Source organism: Lonchura striata, chromosome 4A (genome assembly GCF_050655825.1).
Source record: "Lonchura striata isolate lonStrDom1 chromosome 4A, ASM5065582v1, whole genome shotgun sequence".
NCBI lineage: Eukaryota > Metazoa > Chordata > Aves > Passeriformes > Estrildidae > Lonchura > Lonchura striata.
Window position 1 is genome coordinate 11,490,363 of NC_140742.1, and position 17,084 is coordinate 11,507,446.

Below are 17,084 nucleotides of genomic sequence, written 5' to 3' on the forward strand. Positions count from 1 at the left end.
GACAGCTTCTTGCAAAATAATGTAGCAGAGAAAAAAAGAACTTCCATGTCTCTTGATGCAGATTCATTACTACTCTTTGGTAAACAGGGCAAAGTATTGAGAAAATAGAAGATTACAATATTTAGAAGAATAATACCAGACACAGACATCTCAGAATTGCCTCCTAAGTCCCTCTGCTGCACAGCCAGCAAAAGCCATTCAGCTGTTTCTCACCTTTTTGACCTTGAAGTCCCACAACTCCTGGACTTCCTTTTCCTCCAGCTGTGCCAGGAGTTCCTTTAAACCCATTCACTCCAGGGACACCAGGAAGTCCTGGCATGCCAGGGAAACCAAGCAGGCCAGAAGATCCTTTCTCACCTGCAGAGAAATGTTGAGAATCAAAAAGGGAATATCAGTCTGTCCTGGTACACTGCACACCCACCCTGGGACTGAAACACCTACCTTTTGGCCCAGAGAAACCTGGATGTCCATCTTGACCAAAACTCCCAGGTGGCCCTAGCAATCCTCTTTCCCCAGGAGATCCTGGAGCACCATCAAGACCTGGGAAGCCTTTCATACCAGCAGGGCCTTGTGGTCCTACATCCCCAGCCACACCTTTGACTCCAGGAGGTCCTGAATCAATAGAAGAAAGAACTCAATCAAGGATATTGCACAAAACTAGGCCAGTTTGTGGCAGCTTCCCAAGCTCTTTAAACACAGCGTTGTTTTTAATGACAAATGGACCTTATGGCACATGCAGCCTACTAGACGGCATAAAGCTTAGAACTGCAAAAGCATTAGTCATCTAATAATAAAATACCTACAAGGAGGGTTACTGCCTACATCACTACACAACTGGCGAGAGTGAAACCCCTTATTTTGACCACCAGACACTGACCTGTAATGCACAGTCTTACCTTCATCATCAAGGCAGCCAAGACAGAATGGGGAGCATCATTAATGCCAGCTTCTGCTTCCTACCCCATGCTCTGGGTGAACCAGAGATCAATCAGCTAGACAGGCTTATTTTTGTAAGTTCTTTTTTTCACCTTGGTAGTTGAGCTGTACTTCTCAAGAGCCAATTGTTCACTACAGGAACAAGCTCTCATAAAACCAATAATACCATATGCACTATTTTGCCTCTAAATGTTTCCAGCTGAAGCTTTGTAATGATTTTCAATTTTAAACAAAGGCTCAAACCATTGAAAACAGAATGCTCAGATCCAAAGTAATGAGGAGAAGGAAAACTCAGGTGGCTTCTGAAAAATTACATTTGCTGCAGTAGCAGTCAATATTCGAGGTCTGTTACACTCAGGGCTTCGTGCTACAGCCCAGCAGTTTTTTAAGCAGATGAAAGAGCTGCCTTATTTAAGAAGACAAAGAAAACACACACACACAAAATCCCTGTGTATTAATGATTTTCTTATATGCTTGAGACTTTGCTACTGTCTGAGCATTCTCATTACAGTGGTTCTTTGCCACTTTGATTAGCAATGATAAGGGGTATCACCTATGGTCAATGCAATCCTTGTAGCATTAAAAGCTGGGTTGTTAGTCCATGAGCTTTTATGCTACACTGCATTTTCTCACCTTGACAGCCTATGTGAAGAACCCATTACCAAACAGTGTGACATCAGAAATGGAGAGTTGATGACAAATGGAATAGAAACATGGTGAAGGAAAAAACAGACAAAATATGTAAACGGAAAGAACCAGGCTGCTAAAGAAATTAATGATTCAGGGAGACAACAGCTGCAAAAAAAAATAGTTATTTGGAGTTTATCATCCTAGCAATGGGAGGTTTTTAAAAACAGTTGAAGAAAAGTCAAATATGGCATATAGACCATAAATGTGAAACAATAGAGAGGCAGAAGGAATGTTAACATTAAAATTTTAAAAAATTCAAAACTCTATAATTTCATGTCAAGTGATGTTACTGCTTTCATTCATTTGTTACCACTGTGCTTCAGCACAGTCATTCTATGTCAGAAGAGCACTTTTACATCCCAGACCATCATCTACCAATTCCCAGGTCTCTCTTTGCTTGATTCTCAAATCTTTCATATACTGTTATGAAACACTGTAGTCATTGCAGCTTTACAGATATCACTATACTCAAGTGGTGAGGATTTTTTTCCTCTGAAGTGAAGAAAAATAAACCTCTCATCTGCCCCAGCAAACAGAAAGACAGGGAAGACAAGTGCTCATCCTGATAAAGTCAACAACTTTTCAATCTAAATAACATGTCAAGCAACCTCACACAATAGAAATGACTTGTCATGAAAAAGGGAAATGAAGATTAGTCAATGATACAGCCAACATGTAAGAGCAAAGATGTTAAAAACATCATGACATTTAAGTTGTTTTCTTCCATCTTTCTGCTGTACTTCCTACAGTATTGGGGTAACATTTCCCAGCAGGAATTGCCCAGCAGAGTCAACAGGCTCACATTCTGCACTGTTCCCCCTAACCTAACCAGGGGTAGGGGCTCACTTCAAGCAAATGCCAAACTTCTCCCACACTTCAACACCACAGAGCTCAGCTCAGCCTCTTGTCTTCATTTGAAAACACCACATACCTGGTGCTCCTGCAAGGCCAGCTGACCCCAAGGGTCCTGGTTTTCCCTTAATGCCAAAAGGGCCCCCAGGGCCAGGAGGACCTTGCAATCCAGGAACACCTGAATATCCTGGATGACCCTGTTCACCTTTAACACCCAGGAGGCCTGGTCTTCCATCCAGCCCTGGAAACGGAGATAGGAGTTTAGAGAACAAATTAAGCAAAATTCATATTTTAAATTAAAAAGTGAGTTTTGATAAAAGCCTTTGATTTGCATTAGATTCTAACAGACAACCAGCAAACCACCATCTATGAGCAGAGGAGTTGCATTGTCTTAAAGTGATTGGAAAGAGGAAGGCTGTTTGAAAGAAAAACAGTTTGATATTCCCAGATAGAAGCAATACCAGTGCTTACCTTTTGGTCCTGGAAATCCAATATCACCTGTAAGCCCTTTATCACCTGGAAGTCCAGGTCGGCCACGCTCTCCCACAGTTCCACTCTCAGCACCAAATACATCTCCAAGAGCTCCTTTTATTCCAGCTAAGCCTGAAGGACCCATTTTCCCAGGTAAACCATCTGTTCCATCCAGTCCTGGAAGTCCTCGTGAGCCTTGTTCTCCTCGAGGTCCAGGGAAGCCTTAAAAAGAAGATCCATAAGAGTCACTCAACAGACAGACAGAATACTGCTTCCAATAGCATCTCAAATAAAAAATACATTAAAAAAAATCCATTAAAGAAAAAGTTGGTTGAGAAGTGGCAAAATATTTCAGTACTGAATTAGAATCAATAATTGGTGATAGAAAGATGAAATTGTTGAAAGGTTTAGGTTTTTTGGACCTTCTGTTTTTCAAGAAAATAATACTGTAGAAGTGTGTAGTTGCAGCTATATGAAGCATTCCAAGCTTGATTTCGCTAGATGGTAGGTAAAACAAAACCCCCAACCCTCATCACCTTTGCCTCTTGGTCTTTCTTTACACAACCATCAGACATTCCTATAGCTAAAATGAGCCCAAGCACTGTGTATAGTGTGCCTTCACCAGAGTACCACAGGGCTTAAAATAAGTGTTACACTAAATTTGTGGCTAACCCGGAACAAAGTATGTGACAATGGTCTCTGGAGAAAAAAACTCTTGACTGTTCTCTTTTCTCCCAGTAGTGATGCAGTGTTACAGGCAGGTGATAAACATCCTGAATATTTCCTGTTTTCTCCCAAGCTGCAATCACTTGATTGCATTTGCAAGGAGCACAGTGGAACACTCAGTGGAGCATTATGAAGGTATGAGGCAGAAGTGACCAAGAAGGTCAGATAACTCTTTTAATAAAGTATTGTACACATTGATCAGACAATAAAAATAACTCCAGCAACTTCCCTCTTACCAGGTTCCCCTTGCAAGCCTATTATTCCTGGAGATCCTGGCTGTCCTTTAGACCCATGTAATCCAGGTTGGCCTGGAATGCCAGAAAAGCCTTTGCTGCCTTTGGGACCTATGGATAAATATATATTAATTAATAATATCAACAAAAAAATAGCAGAGGACAAAAACACAGCACAAGAAAACAGGATCAAATCTTTTCTGCAAAGCTGGTGCTGGATACACAATTTAAGCTAAATAAAGTCTCAAAGCTGTAGCTGTTCACGGGCTACATAAACACAGAAGCAGGAGGTTTGTGTTCAAGGCTACATGAAGATTAAAAAATGGTGCAGTTAATATGATCCTCCATGGGATGTAAGCCTTGTCACTTTGGGAAAAAAAAGGACATTGTTCTTCCAGCTAACCCTCTGGAATAAGTATTGCTTGGAGGAGGATTAATTGGGAGGTATTATCTTCTTTGTCAATAAGTGCTGCTTGGCAGTCAGTCAGTGCATTACATCACCTTGTGTCCCTACCTGGCAGTCCTGGAAAGCCGGGAGTCCCTGGGGGCCCGTATGCTCCAGGAACTATGCAGGGCAAGGTGATACCTACAACAAAGAAACACTGAGGTTGTACCCTGACTCTGCCAGTTTAAGCCAGTGATACTGTGTTATTGCCTTTATCTTAATTTTCTTATTAAGTTGTAGTTCTGACTTGGGATCTCTCACTGGTTTGCTTTCAAACTAGTACAAAGTCACAGACTCTTAAAATGTTTTTCCTCATTTTCACAATAAGGCCTTTCAATCTGGAAAAATAAGGAATGATTAAAAATAAGGAATTATTACTTTTAATACCCACACACATTTCTTCAATATTAGATGAAATTTATTACATCAAAGGATGTTATATATTTTAATATATGCAAATTATTTCCTAGTATGGGAGGAAAGGTACACTCACAAGTTTCCTTACATATCTCTATGGAGGTGCAAACTGAACTGGTTAATGACTTACTCCCTTTCCCACATATTTTGACTATAAATACTCTCCTACACAAAGGACTGTTGATTGTTCCCAAAGCATTCATGTAGGACTCATAATAAGCTGGCTTCTGATGTGCTCTGCAGAATAAATGGAGTTCACATCGTGCACAGAGCATTTTATTTTTACTTATCTCACAATGCAACTTTAATTTAGTGGATTCTGTAGGAGAAAATTTAATGAACAAATGCATAAGCATTCACAACTAGGAATTAGTAAAGCATTTAGCATGTGACTTGAATTGGAAAAAAAGCTTATGCAGACTGTCCCTGGGGGACATTAATGCTACATCAATACAATGGACATCTCCTCCCATAACAACAAGGCAACCTGACACTGGTGTGAGGTACTATCCTCATCCAGCACATCTGGCAAACTCCTGGTGCTGCCCTGGCCTTGCTCTCACCTCCCTCTGGGTCTGAGATTCCTCTGCCAACTCTTCTCACTGTGGTGGTCTTACCACCAAGGGTTTTGAGCTCAGAGCATCACTTTATCAGTCCAGAAATCTATGCCACTATATTATGCCTGCAAATACATTAGTAGCTCTGCATTTTTGACGCAGACAGAATTGCAAACCTAGAAGCCCAAGTATACACAGCATGCAACATACACTGAAAATCAGCAGTGACAAAGAAAAAATACTGTTTACCTTAAGTTATATTTAAATGGCTGACATGGAATCAAGACACTGGGACCAGCTTTCTGCAGTCATTTTGTAATGAAAACATTTTCCATAAATGTTTAGACATGAATTTCCATGTAACTAAATTTGAGAATGAGCATAAAACATCATATATGAAGTATGATCAAACCCATATTTACTTACTTTATCACATGTCATTATGGTATGCTTTAGGTGCACATAATGACACACCAACTGAGCCAAACTATAGTACCTCAGGAAGCAAACAGAGCCCGGAGCTGGTTGCACAAGTCTTAACTAAACTCCCTACCTGATTGTCTTGACAACCTCTTATTCATCCACACCTGGTCATTCATACAATGTATTAGCATTTCTTCTTTTAAAAAAATCTGGGGCTCTTATTTCAATAAGAGTAATAGCTCTGAAAACTGAATCAGACACCTCAGATATCAGTGAATTCCTATTTTTATTAGGACAATGATTTAGGTGTTTTCAAAAACCTCATTTCATCACTCTTCCTAACTCCCTTGGGTATAAAATGGCTTTCCAACAACAGGGAGTAGGTCCATCTAATACTCTTAGTATTTCAGCACTGCTTGAGTATTTATTGCTTATTATCTGTGTCCTCCTGAACATAAGAAATCTGTGACTGCTATGTGAGGCCTGGTGAGCTCACAAATGAGTTTCAATTAATTTAAAGAGCAGTCTTTAGCCTAATGCAATCTTCCGGCTTGGCCACAGGCACAGCAGTAAATTGAGTACCATTTGACTTGCAACTTTACCTTTTTTAAAGTAATACCTACCTGGAGGGCCTGGAAGGCCTGCTTGTCCTGGAAACCCATCCATTCCACTGTCACCTGGTGGTCCACGAACTCCACTAGGGCCTGGGTATCCAATGCCAGGAGAACCAGTTTCTCCTCGATGGCCCTTGGAGCCAGGTAATCCTGGCAGGCCTTTTTCACCTGGGAAACCCAGCCCACCATCACCCTGTGCACAGCAAAGACAATTACAGTTGAAAGTCAAAGGGAGGCAGAAAGAATATCCACCACTATAATTTTTTTAAGTGTGTAGGAGTTTGGTTGGTTCTGTGCAAGGTTCAGGTGAGCCTGAAAAGATATATAAAAACCACTGTAAATGATCCATCTTTATTTTAAAATGTAGCAAAACTTGGTGACTATTACACAGAATATTTAATGTTGTATTTGCCAAAATGCAAATACTACAGATTCTGAAAGACATTTACTTTCTCTTTAATTGATAAGATTTGGCTGTGATTTTTTTATTTCAAGGTGTTATTTTTTATTTCAAGATTTCACTCAGAATAATGTCTTTTGTCTTTTAAAACTCAACATAGAACAGCATTATGGTCCACTGAAGTTTATCTTTTAATAGAGGCATTAGGAATGCCAATTATTAATCCTGACCAAGACAAATTTGTGTTCAGGGACTGTGAGCTTTTTATGTATTTGAAGATTTACCACAGGCCTGATCAGGTCTAGTCTGCCAGACCTGGCTGTCTGAACTTACTGGAGGGCCTGGTGGGCCTGGTAAGCCTGGAAGTCCATCCCTGCCTGGAGCTCCTGGGATGCCTGAAGGTCCTCTGGGTGCTGTCGCACCACGGTCCCCACGAGCACCTTTGACTGTTGCATAGGATGGATCCCCTTTTTCTCCCTTAAGACCTGGAGGTCCTTGCTGACCAGCTGAAGCCTACAGACCAATAGATAAAGAAAAGGAACATGCAGAGAAAAGGCTTTGATTCTTAAAAATGTCATACGAGGACAGGACACAATGATCAGAAAGAATCTCCAGAGGGTTTCCTACTGTATACATTAACTTGGGAGCAGAAAGAGGCTGGTTTGTTTTCAGCTGTTTCTACTGTCACTACATCTCCACAGTGGCAAGCCAAACCTTGGTAATAGGGACAGTAACCTGGAAACATTACATTACTCATGATATAATGAGACCCAAGTAATGAAACTTCTTCACTATTGCTTGGTGTGCTGCACTTACTGACACTGATAGAGATCCTCTGAAGACAAATGGCTAGTATCTTTATGGACTATGATTTTCAAATACTTGCAATGAGCAATGCTCAGCACTTTGGAAAATCCTATTTGTTATGGTCACTGTTTGATAAAAAACAGAGCTCAACTTTCATTGATGTATTTAGCATACAGCAGTTAGGAAGCAGACTCCATCTGTGGTGCACAGTTTATATAGCTATGAGCAACGATGTGGAAAGATCTCCCTGACTGATTTTTCAGATCTTCTCTCCATGTACATGTACAACTGCTTCCCCAGCCAGCCCTCACTTATGAAGAGCCCCGGGTCTAATCCATGAATGTCTACTTCTAAAAAGTCCTGGGATGAATAACTCTTACTGCTTTTCTCTTTACTGATGAATGTGCAATTCTCAGAATTTAAGAACCATTTGTTTTCCCATTTTTATAGCTGATAGTATCTCTACTTTCAGTTTCTTTACACAGATCAGTTTCTAAGTTGATATGTTTTTTTAAATCTAAACAAATAGAAGCAATTGTGAAAATAAAAAGTGTTCTTTCATTACATTCAAGACCAGCAATTGGACATGGCCACAATTCACAATAACCAAGACAAACTCTTCCTGCCTTACCGGAGGGCCACGCAGTCCTGGTGCTCCCACAGAGCCTGGGTCTCCACCAACACCTTTGGCACCAGGTACACCAGGGCTTCCTGACAGACCTGGAGGGCCTGAGATGCCTTTTAGGCCAGCTCTTGTAACTCCTCCATCACAAGCGCAACCACCTGCCTCTCCTGGAAAATAGTCAACACTCCAAGATGAGTTTCATTTGGGTAAAGACCCTTTTCAGTTGCAAGAGCTCAAAAAGCACTATTTGATTAAATGAAGACAAAGCCATTCTCATATGACATGATTTTATGCCTCCTCTGCTCAGGTGATGTGAATGGCAAGCAAGTGGAGTTCAGGTTTTCTCCAGTTTAATTTCCATGCAATGCCATCACCAAATAACCATGTGTGGCAGGAACCTCAGCACTTCTAGACCTCTTGCCAAAGGTTTAAACTTTCCTAAACAGATGGGGAGTTTTAGGGAGGTCTTTTCCTTTTTTAAGAGATAGTTATCAGAGAAAATAAATCCATACTCCCCCTCACAGTAGCTTACAATGACCTCCTGAATTGTTACTGGTCATGGACCCAAACAATCATCAAGCACAGTGATATCTGTGTCATCATGGCTTTTGATGCTGGTTCTGTCACACATTAAGACTCAAATTCTCACAATTTTTAGCACAGGGGAGAATAAAATTAAGTTTTTCTATAATTTACATCATTTTTGTCTATTGCAAAAAGCAGTAAGATTTTATTTCTAAGTCTCATGGCTTTAAAGAATAACTTACTTAGGTAATTTTCTGTGTATGATATGTTGATCAGCTTATTTGCCTGAGCAGAATAAGAAGAAATAGGATTTTACTGACAGTGCTGGGCACATCTCTGTCTAAATTGCAAAGGCTGTTGGCTCCTTCAACTCCTCCTGTGATTTGTCATAAAGACATCCCTTAGGATATTAACCACATGTAAATATCCTTCAGCCCCATGACAGCTGAAAAGCTCTCTCAAAACAAGAGTCAGTTACCTTTGTAGCCTTTTGGACCCAAAGCTCCTGGCAGCCCTCTTTGCCCAGGCTGCCCTGGGGCTCCAGTCCTTCCACTCAGGATTATCACTGGGGAGAATGAAGGGCCTATATGCAGAAAGAAGGCAAGGAAAAGCCATGAGAAGGCTCATCCCCAGCCCATTACTGACTTACAAAATCAGTGATGCAACTGGCACCAGACAAAACTGCAACTGTGGACATAACACAAGGAGATGGATCTTGGTTGGTACCACCCACAGTAGTTCTGCAGCTCTCTGCCACATTTGCTTCTAGCTCTTCACACAGAAAAGTAAAAGTTCTCTCACTGTGGATCTAACAGTTTCATTCCTCTACTCTGCCACTGCACTTTTTCACAGATTTACCAGCTGACCAAAGAACTCACCAAACTGTGGACACGTAGTGTAAAGAATGGTAAATGACTTTCATTCAGTGGCTGCAGCTCAGGAAAGACTAAAGGGCAAAAGGGTTAAGGGGACTTTCCCTGTCCCTCAGTTCATGTCTGCAGGATTGTTGTCTACATCTCTTTATATGCTGAATGGAATGAAACATAGGTTAACTGAAACAGCAGCAGAAAGAGATCAAACATAATCTAAAACTACACTGTCTGCAAACCCTTCCCCTCTGTGACAACAGTAAGATGGAGTGCTGACCAGCACCGTCTGATGCTCCATGGAAACAAACTGCAGCCATCAGCTAAACACAGCCACAGGAGCTTCACAGACTCTGCAGAAAAGTGAGCCAGATTTGACTAGCAAACAGTTATTGATGAGAGAACTCTTATTTCTTCTCCATAGGAAACCATTTTATCAGACCATGCTGGCTGGCTCCATCACTGGAGTGTCCCCTGTTCTGAAGGGCTGGCTCTCAAAAAAAAAACCAGCTTATGGCAGAATGGTAAAACACAGTTCTGTAAACTCAACCCTGATCCTGTAAAACTCACTTTCTGAGGAAAACAAAACTATGCCCAATAATTTAATCCAGACATCCATGCAAATCAACATGTAAAAATGGTATTTCCTTAGGTCTGAAAATGTCTCTTCAGACATCCTATCTGACTCCTGGTACCCAAACTACCAGCTTACAAGACAGACATTTACCTCAGGTGTTCATAAGGATCATGGTCTATTCTTGACCTAAGCCAACAGGAAACTAGCCTAGACCTTCAAAGTCCTTGGTGTCATAAAATGTGTCTACACAACTTTGTGCTTCAGTCTCTCAAGCTACCATGCTCAACAATAATTAGGTCTATTGTCTTATTTTATAGGAGTGTCAACTCATATATATAAGTTTGTGAGCTGCAATCACAGTGAGGTGTCAGTCAAACATGTACAATTTACAGATGAATAATACTTGCTGGCAAAGAACTAAATATATAAATAATTATTTACCCTATTTCACTCTGAATGTAATACAAAAATAGATGTAAAAATTCTACATACGTGGTGAACCAGGCAATCCTGGTGCCCCTGGCAGACCTGGTAAACCACCTCTGCCAGGAGGGCCTGGTATTCCAATTGTTGCTCTTCCTGGTTCTCCCACTTCACCCTTCACTCCTGGAATACCTGGAGACCCTCCAGGGCCCATTCCATCTAGACAACAATGACACAATGAACAGTTCTCTAGCAGCAAACACACTGAAGTATTTTTAATGTTAAGATAATTAGCTTTGTACCTTGAACTGTAATCATGTTAGGGCAGGACAATACATAATTTTACACCAAGGAAAAAGTACTAATTGGAGAGACCAACTGGCTCCCATTTACACACTCCTTTGGTGATCTAAAAAACTTCACAGCACTGCACTCAAGTCCCTATGATCAATCAGACAATTTACTATGTAAGACTGAGGGGGGTTTATTTTCTGATTTTCTTGGTAGTGTAGTTCCTAGTCTCTGAATTATTGCAGGCTAGAATTTCCCAGATGACATTCAAGTGAAACAAAAACTTTTGAGTGAGATCTTGGACGGGAAAAATAGGTTGAACACTCAGTAGATTTATCAAGCCAATCTGTTAGCTCTTTATTGCAAATATAAAAAGTCATTAAAAGATTTCAAAAATATTTATTATAATTTAAAAGGTAGGAAAAGTTCTTCCAACCAGCACATTCAAAATGGAAATTAAACCACAGCCTCCTGCATACACTTCCACACCAAATATTCACACATGAAGAATTACCTGGTCTGTAATAATTGTGGCACTAATTCTGCTCCCACCCAAGTCAACACAATTGGCTTCCCTATGTGCCATCCCTGCCTCCTATTTCTCAGACAGCAGCCTGAAAAGCAGCCAGCTGAAGGATCAGGGAAAGACTTGCTCCAATACCTTCACCATCCCCAGGCCACGACCCAGAAACTTCTCCACAAACTCCCAGCAAACAGCCTGCCAAGAGCACTGGGAGCAGCTGCTTTACCTCTCTCCAGGCCTGGAAACCCTGGAGCCCCTGGAAGGCCTGGTAAACCAATGACCCCTTCATCTCCTGGAGGACCAGGTATTCCTGGGCTGCCAGGGTCACCTGGGGCACCTATCAGAGAAAGAGGAAAACAAGGAAGAAAATCTCATCAGAATTTCTGCTGAAATACTGTTCAGTCAATTACTGTAGTGGCCACTCATCTCTCAGATAGCAAAGGCTGCCAAGCTGTGAGCAGGAAGTCTGTTAGTCAAAGTTAATAATATCGGGAAAAATTCCTCCTGAGCCGTTACAGAGGTTGTTTCAAACTTGACAACACATGAAGGAGAAAGAATAGGAGAGACCATGCAATGTCCCCTTACCTTTATGGCTTCAGAGACTGTTCTCATGCAGGCCTCAGTCAGCTGTGGCATTAATTAAGCTCACTTTTCTCAGTAATATTCCTACCTCATTGGACAACAAATAACAGCAGAATGACATTTAGAGCACCCTTTACCATGCAGCACCAGGAAGCCATTTTTCCTTGGTACAATGAAGACAGATTGAAGTGTGTCTACACAGCAGACACAGCACTCGCCCATGCTCATATACAGTCTGTCTGTCCCAGGCAAGACATTTCATTCTGCCTTGAGAAACATCATTCTGCAATGTGGGAATTAATGCCTTTCTTTAAATTCTAAGGTATAAACAAAGAACAAAATATATGTGTAGCCAAACAACACAGAAATATAGAAAAAATAACAAGGGATGGAATAGACCCAATATATAACGTGGGGAAAGTGTTAACACACAGTGAGAAAGAAAGTTGGATCAGAAAAAGTGCTTTATGAGTTCCAAAACAAAATGAAAATGTGTACCTGAAATGACTACACCTTCCCTGTCAATAATGACAGGTGGACCTGGGGGACCGATGTCACCTAATTCACCCTGTGAAGAAAACAGATTCGTACCACACTCAGATGGGTGATGGAGAGCAGGCTGCTTGCCAGGAAGCAGACTGTATATTATGGTACCAATATCTGCAGCCATTCACTGAGTAACCATCATTCTCTGTCTTGCTGAAGAATTCACTTTGTTCTGCTATTCATAATCATCTGCTGTCCTGACTTACATCGTTCCTGTCTGATGAAACTGATGGCTGCTTCAGATAAGATGGCTGCTACTGACCAGCTATCCTCTGAAGGTCTCCAATTACCTCTGTAGGAAGCACAGACATGTATACAATGTGTACCTGAAACCAGTGTTCCTGACTAGCATCAGGTAGATAATACCTGTTCACTCCTGTAATGAAAGCTGCTATGAGCTATCTCATTTTTAAAAGCTTTCATCACTGCAGCTATCTGTTGCCTTGCAATACTGAATTTCAATAATAGAAGCTTACAGAAAAACATATTCCTTCATAAAATCATCCAGGTAGAACAAGCAAGCTATGACAAACTGCAGTGTCGTTCCTTCTTCTCACTGACACTCTCAAAGAGTATCAGATCCTCTTTGAAATCACAAGCAGAAAATTTGACTGTTATCCAAATTGCCATCATATTTATCATATAAACGCCACGCAGTGAGCCAAGGAAGTGCACACTTGGCTGCTTCTTCCAGTAATACTTTTCTGTACAGAAACATCTAATACTACTTCTTCCATGTACTCTGCACAAAACATCCCTTCAGTACTTGCATCTTACAAGTCTGCAATCTTGGTGGCAGATCAGTGTTTCCACAGCAAACTACTACCTAATCATTTTCCACTCAGTGTCCAGCTGTCTGACTGCCCAAATTGTAAGATACCCAGAAAATGTCTGCTATGCATCACCTATATTTAATACAAGAAATTGAACATGTTCTCAGGCTTGTCCATACTTGTTGGTCTGTGATCCAAGACTTCTGATAACCTTGGCAACTGTCTTACCATTGACTTACTTCCACCTAATCTTGCCTCAGCTGTGCAATAAATATGGCATTGGTGTAAGGATAAAGGAGACCAGAAAGGATACACCTACAATTCTAAGTCATGAAGTTCAATGATTAACATTGAAAAGTAATTAAAATACCCAAGCATTCATGGCTCAGCAATTACTCATTTTTGTGCTTAACAATAAAGTGAATGAGGAACTGAAACATCTGAAAACGACAGTGATATAGGGGAAAACAGGAGGTTTGATTGGAGCAACGATAGTTATTTATTCATATAAAATGCCTTTAAAAAAACAGTGATTTGGTAAGAAGTTACCTTCATGCCTTCTGCTCCATCCAGTCCTGGATAGCCTGGAACACCTGGATGGCCCTGCAAAATCCCACAAGGGAACGATGATACGCAGTGAGACAGTAAGTGACATTATTTTTCAGCTGAGATATCTGCAGAGCCTGGACTCAAATCACAAACCAAATTCTTTGTCCTACCAAACATTTGAAGAAAAATTAAAGAAAGAGAAAAATGATGGCATCGATTTCTCAGCACTCACAAAATATCAGAGCTACTTCAGGCCTCCTTGTGCTGTGAAGATGGTAAGAACTCATGAGCAGGCTGAAGGTGTGCAAATCAGGAGAAGACCTAGGAGTTCTCACAGAACTGTAGAAATGCTTGCAAAATGAAACATTCTTTTCCTTGTCCCACACATTTTGACCCCACTGTTTTCCCTTCTAAAAAATTATTGACATCAAAATATTCAAAGTAACACTGGGAGATGCAGGATCTACTGAATTTGTACTTTCTACTTAGCTTAACTATTTCAATAAGGCTGGTATATTTATCCATCAGAGATCTTGAAGCTACGATATGAGGAGGTCAGTAGATCTTAAGCAGTTAAAGGGCTTCTGTAACTCTTAGGAACAGTAAAAAATAGAAGAAATTTCACCTTTCTCCCTGGAATTCCTTCAGATCCATCCCGTCCCAAAAGACCCTAGAACAGCAAAGACATTAACTTTTAGAGGCTCCATCTCAGCTTGATCAGGCTTCAAATATCTCAGCATCAGAGAATCAAAAGTTAAAATTTTCAAAAGGAGAAGCTACCACTGCCTTTCTTATCTCTCAATTATTAACAATAACAACGTAAAGAATTTAACAAAATAACTGATAAATCAGGCTTATCTTATTTAATCACTGTTTTTCTAATTGGCAGTTCAAGTTAAGGAAGTCATGGTGTCTCAACTTACTAGGAACTTAGGTGTTACTTTATAATCACAAAACCAATAAATTTTAGTGTGGTGAAGACTTTCTAGCAGACAGTTTATTCTGCACACACACAGAACAGAGTATCTTGGTCTTCCTGTTGCACAAGAGCACATCACTGCAGGGAATGAGTCTGTTGATGAAAGGCCCACTTCATGTGTTTGAGAAGGCATTTAAAGACCTGTTGAAGTTACCTACCCTGCCACCTGGTAAGCCAGGCACACCTTTTTCTCCTTTCTCTCCAATACCTCCAAAGCCCTGAGGAAAAATATCAATATTAAATCTCTGTGATCTGTTTGGAATTGAACAGCACATCCCTAAGTAAAGGGAACACAAACCTATTTATTTATAAAAACAGTACAATAGCAAGACAAAGAGAGCTGATTGTTTCTGCTGGGACTACTTTGTCCCAGAAAGAAAAGCTCCTATCAATCCGACTTGGCAGCATGTGCAGTACAGTACCTGCCTTATTCCCCAAGACTTCTATCCATTTAAACCATGGCATATATTTCAGTAGCAACTGCAAGTGACCCCAAGTTACAGGCAGTAGAGACCTGCCAATGCTACTCTGTATTCTATTTTACATTGAGAAATTCTTTCAATTCTCATTTCTTAACAGCAGCAGCTCAAGGGAATGCTCAGGGCACGCTTTTCCATTTCCAAAGCCCATGACTGACACAAAAACAGCATTTTCACACTCAACATATGGAAATATTTGGTGGCTTTCCCAGTCAGCAAGAAGTATCAAATCCAGAGATAGACCACCAGGATTTAATTTCAGCAAGAGTTACAGTAGTTAAGCAATTTCCAGGCTTCAATCTTAAAATATCTTACGGTTGTGGTTAAGTTTGTACATATGTTCTATTTCACCAGCTTCAATGGGTCTCTTGTGATACATAAAGCTAAGATGGAACACGTCCAGAGAGGCTAATAACAAACTGTGCTTCATGTACAGGTTTTTCTTGCACATATTTCTCCTAAGAACATCTGTACATAGAAGAAACTGGCAAACAATTTATCTTATTAGTCAGAAGTTCCCAAAAATATTTATTCCCTAAACTTATTGTAACAACCTCTGTTTACAAAATGTTTTAAGCTGGGAAATAGCTCTCAGGAATTCAGGGGTAAATTGTTTTTCTTAATTCATACAGAGAAGATGCAACACCATGCGGAGCCAATGTGCACTAATATTAAACAGCCCATTTTAACCGGGTGTATATGGATAGAAAGAAAGATCTGCATGTGCTTTACAGTGTTAAAGTAAAATAACAAAATATATGTGTAGATATAATAAAAGGGAAAAAACTAGGATTTTAAAACTGTCTGTGGGACAAGGAACACTGCCATCAAGTGGCCATGCCACAGGTAGAGCTCCAAGCAAGTCTGCTAACAGCAGGCTGCAGGTACTGAAATCTGGGCAGCTTTGCAAGTCTGTAGTAGGACAGCATTTTTTTCTTTGTATCTACAGGATAAAAAACTATCAGATTACAGTTAAACTCTTCAAAAAGTCTTGTGAACACTTTTGTCAGATTTTCCAAATTCTCCGGTGCCTAGAAACTCCTGTAGAGGCCTTGTGAGCTATTCAGAGGTTGCTGAACCATCTAACCCCTATTGGGCATGTGTTAAAAACACTCCTCTGTCCTTACCGGGATGCCAGGCAATCCTTGGTCTCCAGGGAATCCTTGAGGCCCTGGCTCACCCTGACAAGGGGAAAGAGACAAACACAATAAATCACTGTGCCTGTGAAAGCAAGAACTTCCCTGTCCACCCACCGTGCTCCTGACACCCAAAGCAAAGCTTTGTCCTTTGTTTGCCAGCGGGTGCCCTGGGTTTGTGCCACCATGTGCTGCATCAGAGGCTCTCAGCACAGAGCTGCTGCTTCCTCTGGCACTGCCTGGGCACTGCTGCTCTGCTGTCCACAGCTGTACAAGCCAAACCAGGGCATGTCATGTCATCAGCTGGGAAACTGCAACATGCACAGTGCCTCATGAAAGCAGCCAAACAGCACATGATGAGACAGCAATGTTTTCACAACTCTGCTTACAATCTCCAGAGTGAGCCCAAAGGAATGGGGTTTGTCTGAGCCTCACCTCACACTAATGTATATTGACCAAGTACAACAATCTCCCTCGTAACTTTACACAAGGGCTCAGGCAAGCTCAGACTGGGCTCCTAAGCCAGCCTGTATAAGTCCCAGATTAACTCAGTATGCCTAAATTTCATGTGTCTAGAGAATCTTCAACTCAATCTTTAACTCAAACCACACAGCTTTCATAAAAACACTGATGACCTAA

At 40.9% G+C, this 17,084-nt stretch overlaps 1 protein-coding gene across 2 annotated transcripts in view; it reads right to left on the minus strand.

The window, feature by feature from the left end:
• The window catches only part of COL4A6 (collagen type IV alpha 6 chain), a 112,836-nt gene that overhangs the window by 10,608 nt on the left and 85,144 nt on the right, over nt 1-17,084 (minus strand). For both annotated transcript variants that reach the window (XR_014952476.1, XM_077786549.2), the window contains exons 13-29: nt 16,437-16,490; nt 14,989-15,048; nt 14,477-14,521; nt 13,852-13,905; nt 12,482-12,551; nt 11,628-11,738; nt 10,657-10,806; nt 9,200-9,304; nt 8,203-8,363; nt 7,098-7,277; nt 6,374-6,557; nt 4,423-4,494; nt 3,912-4,019; nt 2,950-3,171; nt 2,558-2,719; nt 442-612; nt 214-357 (exon numbers count right to left, since the gene is read on the minus strand). Coding sequence is in view for 1 of the 2 variants with exons in the window: in XM_077786549.2 (XP_077642675.2) it covers nt 214-357; nt 442-612; nt 2,558-2,719; nt 2,950-3,171; nt 3,912-4,019; nt 4,423-4,494; nt 6,374-6,557; nt 7,098-7,277; nt 8,203-8,363; nt 9,200-9,304; nt 10,657-10,806; nt 11,628-11,738; nt 12,482-12,551; nt 13,852-13,905; nt 14,477-14,521; nt 14,989-15,048; nt 16,437-16,490 (2,053 nt within the window). In the remaining variant the exon portion in view is untranslated. The remainder of the gene's footprint in view (nt 1-213; nt 358-441; nt 613-2,557; nt 2,720-2,949; nt 3,172-3,911; nt 4,020-4,422; nt 4,495-6,373; nt 6,558-7,097; nt 7,278-8,202; nt 8,364-9,199; nt 9,305-10,656; nt 10,807-11,627; nt 11,739-12,481; nt 12,552-13,851; nt 13,906-14,476; nt 14,522-14,988; nt 15,049-16,436; nt 16,491-17,084) is intronic.